This window comes from Hirundo rustica, chromosome 2, assembly GCF_015227805.2.
Source record: "Hirundo rustica isolate bHirRus1 chromosome 2, bHirRus1.pri.v3, whole genome shotgun sequence".
NCBI classification, from domain to species: Eukaryota; Metazoa; Chordata; class Aves; order Passeriformes; family Hirundinidae; genus Hirundo; species Hirundo rustica.
The window spans coordinates 99192951-99205353 of record NC_053451.1 but is presented as its reverse complement, the minus strand read 5'-3'; the positions used below and the strand labels follow the sequence as shown (position 1 = coordinate 99205353).

Here is a 12403-nt window from a genome sequence, read left to right as displayed (position 1 = left end):
CATCAACAGCCAACACCAGGGAAATAGCTTTACAAATTATTACCTCCAGACTCTGAGAAATTTGTTTTGAAAACATCCTGTATGGACATCACTGTGCTCACTGCACCATTCCAGGATGTAATTTAAATTCTCTTCATTTTTGTAGGCTACAGTTTTAAAATACGTTGTTTTACCATCTGCATAACCCTGTAAAAAGCTCTGGGTTTTTGAATTGAGGAACCTGAATGTAGCCTGGATTAGGAGTGGGTACAATAGGAGACCCTTGGCTCCTGCTGTTGCACCAGTGAGGAGATGTGTACTTTTCCACTTCACCTGCTGCCACTGGCAGGGAACTGAGAGGGCAAACACTTCCCCTGGATGCCTGTGTGATCAGGCTGCTTGCTCATTTCCCTGAACTTCCTTAATCATATTCTTTTGTATTCAGAGAAGAAAGGCTGTCCTGATAGGGCATAACTGGAGACAAATTCCTTTGATGCAGTGACAAATTATTCTTTCATACGTAAAAGCTTAACTTGGCACCACTAATAACTATTCTTCCTTTTGAAGGAGTTTGGGCTTGTAGTTTGGGATCATCAATACTTCATTCCCAGGATTTTTGAATCAAAGTACAATTTAAAGCCTGTTACTCAAGAGCTTGCAGTCAGAAAGCACAAGAACATATCCTTGAGCCCCTTGGTGCATAGGCAAGAGCTGAGCTTGTTAAGATATCAGTGTTTGTCAAGCAAAATAACCGAGTCAGCCGCTGCATATCCAGCATTTATTGCACATCAGTAGTCTGGGATGCCTGAGAGTGGAAGGACAAAGAAAAGAAACCTAAGATGTATTTTGTCATCAACGAGGATAGAGGCTTCCTCCCAAACGTGAGTCAGGTCAAACAGGAGGTTTCTGACTGTCTCCATTGACTGTGCAGAGAGTTTAGGGCCGATAAGGCCTTTAGTGATTATTGGGTATGTGCAAATCCACATACCCAGGAGGAGGGGAAGAACTCGAGAGGAGACTCATAGCAATACAACAGTACCTCTACTGTCCTTGATATACTTATTTGGATCAAAGTTTTATACTTTTTTAAGGAACCAATCAGCCTCTGAAGGGTGTCATAAAAAGTATAATGCATGTCTTAAAAATGTGCCCATTAGAGAGTTGTAGTGAATAATACAAAACTAGTTTCATGATGAGTTAGCAAAACTCTGGGCATTTCTGTGTCTGCATAATGATCACTTTATATATGGCTTATACATACCACAGAACTTTGCTTTCAAAGTGTGGTTGTGGCTGGAGAAGACACTTCTAGGACCACTGTCTTGTATCCATCCCACATATTGTCATATGTTATTTGGTATCCCATCAGAGGCATCTTAGTAAAGATTCCTTGATCGTACTGAATTCCTTTTAAATCCACTGCTTCATTTTGTTTTATTTATGTATTTTAATTTATTTGGCAATAGCACCTATGAGTCCAGTAAGGGAGGGTCTCAATGCAAAATTAATGTGGTAGTTCAGGTACAGAAATTGTATAATATCTGTGGCAAATTGGAAAACGATGATATTTCCTCTGACTAGTCAACAAAATATTTTATATCAGGAAGTTGTTTCCTTAATTTTTTTCTTCTTCATAGGAAACCAATTCACACACAGCCTAAAAAAGTAAGTATATTTTGGTGTGTATGGCTCAGTGAGAGAATACATGGATGGATGTTGCTTTAAGCAGTTCACTACAAGTGCTTGGCCCAGTTGGGGTTGCCATGGGGAATAAAGTGGGGTTCTTCTTCTTCACGAGAAAGACAGATAATTGATTTATACAATCATGTGTATATATATGTATATATAAATTATCTACAGGTGGGTGACTCATCTCAATACAATTTAGATACCTGACATTAGAGATCTCATCTTTGCTGGTTACCTAGGCTTCCTTTGTGGGCAAGAAAAGGGAGGCATTTGTGGTTGGTAGGATGTTCACACCTGGGGAAGTGAAAGAAACTACTTACTGATTTCTGCCTTTCCTCAGTATCCAGAAAAATAGGTTAGGCATTGCAGCTCCTCATTAGGTGGCAAGATAGTATGAATCCAACTTGAAACTGTGCCATGTTTACCCATTTGCACAGCAGGATGAATTTCTCTTCTGCCTGCCTCTCAAAATGCTTTGTAATGCAAGAGAATTTTGAGGCATAAACTTCATAATACTTAGACTGAAATTTGGAATTTAAATTCTGTTTCTAATGATCTTTTTTCATGAAAAGCACATATCACATTAGGGAGGAATCTCACAGTATGGCCGTGGATTGTCTATGAATCTGCAAACGTGTATCACGGATCCAGGTTTTGTAACCAGTAACCTTTAAATTTTATTTTACATAAAGTTTTTATATTGTCTGATATGCAGAGCTGAATTACTACTGAACTCTCAAAGTTTGTCTTCATGAGTGATTTGCTGGTAGAACATTAGATAAAAGCTGAAAGCTGTCTGTAAATAACAACAGCTTCCATAAGGTGTTCTATGCCCAGTGAAGACAGAAGCCAAGAAGTTTTTCAAGTTCCGAATCCAGTCAAGCCTTTCTCTTTTAAGTCTTCCAGCCTTACATACATGTAGACATGCATACACTTCCACTTGCATATATCTATTTCTGGCTGAAGAACCATAAAAAATGTTGTGAATAGACACACTACTCATAAATCTTAAAATTTTCTTTATGTAAACATCTACAGTAAGAGGCTGGAGAATCCATTACACCAGGAGCTGTTCCAGATATACAGTGATGGAACTGTATGGATGGGTGATTGACTACCATTGCATTTATATCACAGTAGGAAAAACTTGTGTAAATTAAAAAGTTCATTTTAATAGGGTATTTTCCTGTTTTGTTTATGATATCGGTACTTGTTTTGTTTATGATATTGGTACTCCCTTATTTTACTTACTTGCTGTGTATTGTACTTCTGTAGTAGGCATCAAATGTAAACCAAATATAAACTAAAAAGCTTTATAAATGGAAAATTTTCCAGCTCTTTCCCAGCTGGCATCTCAGCATGAGGACATAAATCAAAAAATTGCATCTATTAAATTTACTGGCTTAGATTCTTTTCTGGCAAACTCTGAAGTGCAAGAGCCAAAGGTTTCCCTGAAGCCCATGCTGTACCCTGTTTGGCCTCCCATGATTTGCTTCAGGTTCTGAAGAATGCATACCTGAGGACTGTCAGCAAAGGTGCCTCCCCAGCCCTCCTGGCTTTACTGCTTATGTTCATTTTCTGAGGTTTAAACTGAGTTCATTAATCCAAACAGTAGATTGATGGGATCTCTGTAATCCTCCAGTTCTTAAGCAATAAAGAATGCCTTGTGCTGGGATATGAAAAATCTCAGTCTGCTAGTGTCTCCACTGAGCCATTTCTTAAATGCCCACTTTTTATGGTTCACTTCACATAGAAGTGAATTTAAAGCAAGAATTTAAAAGGTACCTTGGCAGTGGGTTGATGAAATGAATTAGCGGCTTTAAGTAGTGGCTCAGTAAATGTAACAACACCTTAAAAGGTACAGAAGCAAAGTTCGTATTGGTCGTTGGGTGCCTGAGAATGCTCTAAATGTCCCTCTGTTACAAGGTGTTTTGTGTGTTATGACTAATGTCCTCTGTTCAAAATTGCAGGTTTATGCAACTCAGCCGACAGCTGGATGATTGTTCCTAATATCAAACAAAACCACTACACGGTGCACGGGTTACAGAGTGGCACCAAGTACATCTTCATTGTCAAGGCCATTAATCAGGCTGGCAGCCGGAGCAGTGAGCCTGGCAAGCTCAAGACAAACAGTGAGTAACATGAGATCAGGACAAACAAAGCCTTCTTCTTTCTGGCCTTCCTTTTTAGGTCTGGTCCTTGGAAGGTACAATAGGACAGAGAAGTAAATGCTTTTAATGTGCTTTCCAAAATGAGAGCCACTTATTTAACATTCAAAATTGCCTGAGTCTTCTGTAGTGCAGAAAATATGTTGGGTTTTATTTGAGAGAGACATCTGTAGTTTGGTCACTGGAAATACCACATAGGAATGAAGCCATCATATGTAAAATGGTTGAAAATAGTCTTTTGTGGTTTTTTTTTCTAATATCCTCTCTATTCTTTTTCCTCTACAAAGCAAAAACTTTTCTTATGTTTGCAGTAAAACATTTTAATTTTGTGTAGTGTTCATAAGATAATTGCTAGTCTAATTTTATCCTCCAAAATTATATCTTTTTTAGGACATTGGAAAACTTCTTAGCTTCAACACCCTCATTTTTTATAGAGTTCAGCAAGGTGATAGACTAGTCAGAGATCCCACTTCAAAAAAGACGATGGTTACTCAAATTATTAGCAGATGTAGAATAGCAATTTTAGGACTAATTTTCAGCAGTTTTTTTCCTCTTGCCCCAGCTAATCCCTCAGTCATGTAGTCATCATGGACAGCCCTGAGGGCCGGAAAGGAAACGCTGGGATTTGTGTATTTTCTGAAATTTGGTTATTGTAGAGGAGGGTGCTTGAAGAGGGGTGATACCAAGTGGTGCAAGAAGGAGTCTGAAGAGGATTGCATGTACACCTTCCTGATTTCCTCCTGTTTGCTATTAACCAGACACAATTTAGTATAGAGAGACCTCCTTCAGATACTGCTCCAGCACACAAAGGCTGCTAAGCAGTCAGGAGGTTATGTTACTGCTGTCAGGCAGTAAGAAAGAGTCCCCAAATACTTTCCAATGGGTTTAATCTCTATTTGGTCGTAATATGTAAATGCACATTGCAAAAGTAGATAACCCTGAACAGTCTACATCTTTTTTAAGTACATATTCCAGTGCCTCACACGGGCTTCATGACAGATCTAATTTAAATTTTCTGTGCATGCCATCAAATCTTCTGATTACATGTTTTTCCCCTTGATATGAAAGACAGTAGGAAGAGAAAAGTGCTTTGCTGGACGACTCGTGGAGTTGTACTTTTCTAGTTGTCTCTTGGTGGAGGTAAATGATCATTCTGCTTTCTGACGCAATGAGCAAGCCTGTCAGAATTGTGGTGAGCTTTATATATCTACAAGGTTTGGTTTACCAAAAAGCTTCCTGTTATTGTCTACAAACCTTGTGCTATAGCCGAAGATATTTGCCAAGAGCAACAGCCTGAGTAATGTTATTGCACCATATTATTTGGACTAAGTTACAGTTCACTTCCTTCCTTTTAATGCACAGTATCCAGCACCACTTGGGCATCCTTCCAAAGCAATCTGAATTGTTGACTGTGCTTGTTACAAATAAAGCTGTCAGTGAACAAAGAGAAAACTCGAGGGCTTCTTATTTTCAAACTCATTTTGTGGGATTTGAAATCATACTTTTTGTAGGAATGATGAAGATGTTATTATGGAGCTTTATCCCTAGAGAATTAATAGAACACAAGTTATTCTAAATCTAATATGCTGTGAAAAAAGCAACCCCCAGACCTTTATTAGCATGTATATTGGTTTCAATTACATGCAACAATTAGAGTATTCTGGTTACCTCTAGGTCAGAGATAACGGGCGTGATGATTATGCAGGGCCCTTTTCAGGGATTATCGACACAGGGACGTTAGTGCACAATGAAGTTGAAGTAACATTTCATAGTCAGTAAACAGACAATGCAGTGGAATCTAGCTATTGCAGGGAGCAGAATAGGTTAGTCTATCTCAAGATTGCTTGAGAGGAGGAAATGAATATGGTTATGTAATCTTGTGGGCTTCTTAGATATTTGCTAATCCACTCTCCTTTTAAAAATCAAAGCCAAACCATTTTTCTGTCATCTTTGTCTCTGCATCTCTAGGTCAGCCATTTAAACTGGACCCCAAATCTGCTCATAGAAAATTGAAAGTGTCTCATGATAACTTGACAGTAGAACGGGATGAAACATCGTCCAAAAAGAGTCACACGCCAGAGCGATTCACGAGCCAAGGGAGCTATGGAGTAGCTGGCAATGTGTTCATCGACAGCGGGCGGCATTACTGGGAAGTGGTTATAAGCGGGAGTACATGGTATGTATCTAAAAGTGTATGTGAAAAGTTCCCACCACTAGTTCCTGCCACACAGGTGCTGACACAGTTTCTCTGATAGAGACTGGTAGCAGAGACCACAGTGTGAGCAGGCCAAGCATGTATTTTCAAATAGTTTGTCAGATGAGTTTCCCAATCTCCAGCACCTTTGGACTCCAGAAATAAATTTGTCAGATTATGCATCTTTGTATTTAGCAGCCTTCACTGGACTTTTACTCCACAGCTGAGGTTGGTTGTTTTTTTGAACACACATACAGTATATTTCAAGATTTTTTTAATTGGAGGGATCAAAAAGTTTCATCTTGTTTACACAGAGATAACTTTGTAAATGTGATCACTTCTCTACTAAAAATAAAAATTTTCTGTCCTTCACTATGAAAAAAATAAATAAATCTGAGGACAACTTGATGATCCAGTTTAACAGGGGCAGAGGTCAGATTTGCCTTTGGGAAGGGGACATGAAGCCGCAGAGCTGTGGGTCTGTGCCCCAGGGAATGAAGCAAGGGGCAGGAAACAGAAGACCGTTTTCCTTCACTTCTGAATGAGCCTCTGTGTCATACAGGGGTGTATTTCAGAGGGCCTTTACTCAGTGGAAGAGATGTTATCCATTGGTATTCAAAGACATGATGAAAGTTAATGGAGTGGAAAAATCAGTAGGGTCTTCAGGTATTTTCCACTGTCTCAAAGAAGTAAAATGCTGTTTGTCTGTGCCACTGTTAAGGAATGGGGAAAAAATCTTATGGCATATTAATCTCTGTTGGTTGAAAGTCCAACAAATACTGCAGTGTCTCTAGAATATGAGGAACTTTTAAATTTCTGTTATATATAACAAATTGGGTATTTTTCCTCAGTATCCATTAATGAGAACATTTTCACAGTCCTTCTGCCCTGCACATCTTGCCATAAATTATGGTTTGCAGAGCAAATGTCTTCACCTACAGTTGCTTAACTTGGCCTGAAACCCAGTCTCAAAAACGTTCATTTGAATCTGAAAACCACACCAACATCTGCCAAAACATATTTGAAAATGGCAAGAGGCGGGGGGGCAGGGGGGGGTGGCGGAGGAAGGTTGTTGAATGTGTTCTTTGATGTTTACTCTTGCATTCCTTCTTCAGGGCCACATATTATAGGAGCAGGGAGACATCAGATTGGCTGACAGATAGCAGTGTATTTTAAAATCAACGAATCCCTCTGTATTAACCCATTGGAAATTTAAATTTGAGGTCCAGTGATTTAAACTCTGTGTTGCTGAGTACCCAACAATCTTCCTTTTCAATACCAGAGGCAAGCCCTCAAGAAATTGCCATAGCTGCCAAACTAGAAATAATACTATGAGTTTTCCTGACCTCTCAGACCCAAAAGAGAGTCAGGGAAAACCATTAATTAAGCCTATGCAGATGTTGTGGTGAAACATCATTTAATTAGAGCTTAACTCACAGCAGTAAGAGGTGGGCGCACTCCAGCGAGTCCTCTGGGCTAACATTTGACTTCATGAGGGACAAAATGGCAGGAAGCATTTGTTTCCTTGAGATGTTCTTTTGTCTTTCAGGTATGCTATTGGTATTTCCTACAAGTCAGCACCAAAGCATGAGTGGATTGGAAAGAATTCTGCCTCCTGGGTGCTTTGCCGCTGCAATAACACGTGGGTGGTGCGACACAACAGCAAAGAAATCCCCATCGAGCCCGCGCCTCACCTCCGGCGGGTTGGGATTTTGCTGGACTATGACAACGGTTCCCTTGCCTTTTATGATGCTTTGAACTCCCTACACCTTTACACTTTTGACATTACATTTGGCCAGCCAGTGTGCCCCACGTTCACAGTGTGGAATAAATGTCTGACCATTATAACTGGCTTGCCTATCCCTGACCACCTAGACTCCTCTGAGCAGCTCGCGTGATGGCTAAGAGCCAAAAGGTAGGATGGCACATCTTCCCAGGGAGGCCAGGCAGTGCCACCAGGAGCTTACCCGGAGCTGGCGGATCCATGTGGCGTCCCAGACAGTGCTGCCGAATTTGGGCAAAACTGACAAGGAGAGAAAATTTCTTCCTGTGCGTTTTGTACTGAAGGACAAAAAGTGGCTTTAATAATATCTTAGAACTTTTTTTTTTTTTTTTTGGTTGGTTTTGTTTATTTGGTTTTGTATTTCATCTGTTACAGGAAGATTTATAAATTATTTATAAAAATAGAAAAAAAAAAAAAAGAGAAAAGTGAAAGCCTAGTATGGACACCTGGGAAATGACTTCTAGTTGTTTTGGAGGAGGTTTTTTGCACATTGGTGGTCCTGTTAATTAAAGTTTCATCAGCCTTTTGAATAATTTTATTTTACAGTGGATAATAGCAGGAAATTGGAAAGATGAAAACTGCATAGTGGACAAGTCAGTATACTGCAGGTTTTACTTGTACGAACATTAGTGGTCTCCTTACCAGCCTTGTTGAGTGCGAGATCTCCCAATATCTACTTTGCACATGGGAGTGTGCAGACCAAAAGAACAAAAATAAGCAAGCGAGGAAGTGAAGCTCGCCAACATCGCAAAAGAATAAAGTTTCATTTACTTCTGTTCACAGGGCAGTGCTCTCTCAGTTCATAAAAAACATGTGGAATATCTCCTAGAAATGTGAGTGGATAAATCATCTGGTGATTTATTTTATTGATGTCAATATTCCCATCTACCAGTGCTTCACTTTCGTCTTTGGGGAACATTATAGAATCACTGAGGATGTGGAAGACCTATCAGTACCATCTCTGAGAATCAGCAACACTGGAGGAGAACAGCCAATCCAAGGTCTGACAGTAGACTAATTTGATAGAGCACAGCATCTTTTAAGGATTGATTGTAATAGAAGATGTCACGGTTCTGATGGTAGACATGTGAATGCTTATTGCTGATTTTACAAGGTTCAACATAGCAAGCCCAGCCAACAACTCGGAAGTGAGACATGCGCCACTTTACCATTGGTTTTAAGTTAAATACAAATGTTTCATTGTCATACACTGTCTAGTGTCTATAACAAAGCAAGGAAATCTGTTTTACATGTGCTGTATGGAGAAACACTGCAGCTGGAGTTTACTCATGGTTATTGTTGTCCTAGGCTGTTTGGGAAAGCGCAGTTCATTTTGTGAATGAAAAGTAAAGAGTAAGCTCTCAGCAGCAGTAAAAATCTGCATAGGGAGACCCCATGTTCATCCTGGTGTTGGTAGAAGAGCTTCAGTGGAGGCAATAGAGGGTGTATGTATTTTATCTCAGAACTGAATCAGGTGCATTTTTTTCTCTTTCCCTTTACAGATAGAAGCTTTGTGTAATTATTACAATACATATGTATAAATGATAATTTTGGGAGATGCTTGAGGGAAATGACAACTTTAAAGAATGGCTTTCCTACACTGTTTTGTTGTTACTATGCAAGTGGTGAAAATCTGCCTGTGTAGAGAAAAGATAAATTGAATATCAGCTTTAAAAATTTGCTCAGTAATTTATAACCATGCTTTAGGTGTCTTTTGAAAAAGATGCCTTAATGCACTTTGTTCAGTAATGGGTCCAAAATAAAATGGCCCCAAGCTCAGCTTCAGATTTTTTAAATACTGATTCTCCAGGTACAAAGCTCTACTACAGTTTGCCTTATGATTATATCAAAAATTTATGAACAAGATGAGGAGAATATGTACAAGCCCATTGGTTTGTTTGGGGTTTTTTTGATAGAAAATAAATGCCTTTCCATGTTTCTTTGATTTCCCTTTACATGCCCTGCTAAGTGCAGAATTAAATGCAGAAAAACCGGGCAGTACGTTGCTGATAGCATGGCTTCAGCTGGGCAACATCCCATAGTTCACAGGTAGGAGTCACTGATCTTTCCCATGTAGACAAAAAGGCAAAATGTGTACATAGAGTGAACCTCAGTGTTTATCTTAGTGTCATTAATAATCAAGAAATGTATACCCTCAAAAATGAAAATGTAAATCACTCCCCAAGTACTACATTTTAAATTTGAGTAGAATGTTACTGGTGCAATCTGATATACAAGGCCCAGGTGATCTGGCCAGGGATGTTTGGGAGTTAGCTGAGATGGTATGAAAATTTCGAAAATCAGCTGACAGAAGATGTCTGATGCAAAGCAGTGATAAAAGGATGCATGAAGAAAGGACTTCTATTCTAGGGTTATTGCCAAGTTTCTGCCTAAAAGGAAAGAGTGAATTACCAAAGTACATGTAGCGAGGCTGTGTATCTTCTCTTTTGCAAGAAATATTAGATCTAGAAGCTGATTTCAGTAGTGGATAAACTGAAAACACTGCTCAGTGTTTGGTTATACAATGTTGGCAGAGATTGAGCTGGATGGAAATAATACCATGAATTTGGAGAGGTCCCAAATGATTTCACCTATTTTCATTGTAAAGATAGAGCATGAGTCTAAAGACATTGTGATTTTGGCCAATGGAAAAAGGATGGTCAGTTATCTACAGACCTTGCTGTATCATCTTTATTTTAACATCTTTTATTTTAGCTTCATTTGGAGCTAAGCCACATTTCTCCAATGTCCTATTAAATCAGTCAGTACTCTTTGTGCATATATATTTGTGTATATATGTACACATATGTATGGGTATACACACACCAGCATATGCACAAATGTAGTGTGTAATCTGTGTATACACACACGTATGTATATACACATACCAAGTGACAGCAATTAGTCAGGTGTTCCTTTTTTGCTCATTTCTTGGACAATTTCATATTCTATGTAACAATGAGGAAACAAGTTTGCTATGAACAGTATTCTTCTGGACATTTTTTAACAAACAAAATCTGTTTATTTTACAGTACTTGATTCAATGCCTGATTAATCAATAAAAACTTCCATTTGAAAATGTAGCTTCTGTGGTCTGTGGCATTTTGCATGGTCCATAGTAATGAATTGAAATCTGGGGGAAGAAGTAACCCTTGTATAAAAATAAAACATGGTACTTTAATATAGCATGCAGTCTTAGATGAGGATTCTTCCCTTTTTTTTGAAAGTTTTGTGACAACGAATGAGGTCACATTGTATAATTCCGTGTTTAACAAATGCAGATTTTTGAGGAAGAATGTGCTGAGATGCAAACAATGGAAGTGGTAGATAAAGCCTGTGTTGGTATAATGAATGTTTCAAAAGTATACTTAAAACCCAATTTGGGGATCAGCAGAATTAGAGCAAAAAATAACACAATCTCTTTAGAAGATAGTAGCAGCTCAGAGTAGTGTTGAGCTTGAAGAAATGGAAAGGTGGAGACTATTTTTCTCTGAGACCAGGTAAGATTTTCCATCTGTTTGACTTTTATGTGTTAATGCACACTTAATAGAGAAAAAAAAAAATCATTCTGAAATGGGCTATATGTCATAAATTATTTAGTAGACTGTCTGCAGTCCATTGTATTTTCCCATTGTTGGCTTTCAGAGAGCAATAACGTTGCTGCTTTTTCTGCCATTAGTTTATTTTTTATTGGTTTTGGGTATCCCATTTTTCAACTGCTCAACAAAGAGACTCTCAGTGAGCAGAGGGTCCCAAGGGTAGGAAGCATAAAAGTCTCTCAGGTCTGGGTACACTGTGAAGGGCAGGAAATCTGCAAGTAAGGTGAAAACATGTTCTTCATTATTTTAGCAATAGTAGGTCACTAAACAGCAGCGTGCATCATCTGGTTTAGTCCCGTGTCTTAATTACAACCACTATATTCTTTACATATTAGAAAACGCAACAGGACACTATTGAGAGACCAAATTAAAATGTCAGCTCATTAACCAGTTCATTTTGAGATTTACAGCACCATGAAGGACTGTGGGAGATTCCATTAAAATATTATTTAATAACACAGCAAACATTTCTTTTCTATTATCATAAAAAAACCCCGTCTAGTAGTTAGCAAATTCTGCTTTTAGTTGTAGCAGCACAATTTTCGGATAAGCCCATGGACCAGAACAAAGTGGGGATTGCTAGTGGCTCATCTGTGTCATCAAAACTATTCATTTTAGTTGGAAACAGTGTTTTAGTTACTGGTTTAGAAGTGAAGTGCTGGAAGTACCCACCAGTACCTCAGTAACTGGCCAGGGCACGCACACCTGGCCTGAAGGGCAGCTTTGGGAAGCTGGTGATAAACAAAAACATGCACAAGTTGCTTATGGAGTGATGTGCTGGGAGTTTAACTGTTACACTATTTCTGATGTATTTTCACATACTGATCTTTGTAATAGTGGAAGTGTGTCTTGAGACAGAGGGATGTAAAATGTGGTATTTTCCTGTCTTACTGAGTTTGTTGCCCATATAGAAACGAGCACAATGTTTTTGTCTTCTCCACACTGAGGAAAGTCCTGCTCACTTCCAAGTACTGATCTTGAGGTATTTGTG

General features: G+C 38.8%; 1 protein-coding gene across 4 annotated transcripts in view; it reads left to right on the top strand.

The window, feature by feature from the left end:
• Window positions 1-8188, top strand: part of MID1 (midline 1) — a 138127-nt gene extending 129939 nt beyond the window's left edge. For 3 of the 4 annotated variants that reach the window (XM_040056616.2, XM_040056614.2, XM_040056617.2), the window contains 3 exons: window positions 3639-3800; window positions 5805-6012; window positions 7580-8104. In XM_040056616.2, the coding sequence (XP_039912550.1) occupies window positions 3639-3800; window positions 5805-6012; window positions 7580-7928 (719 nt within the window). In that variant the 3' untranslated portion in view covers window positions 7929-8104. Of the gene's footprint in view, window positions 1-3638; window positions 3801-5804; window positions 6013-7579 lie in introns of all 4 variants that reach the window. The other variant, XM_040056613.2, reaches the window with a different exon arrangement.
• Window positions 8189-12403: the final 4215 nt, after the last annotated feature.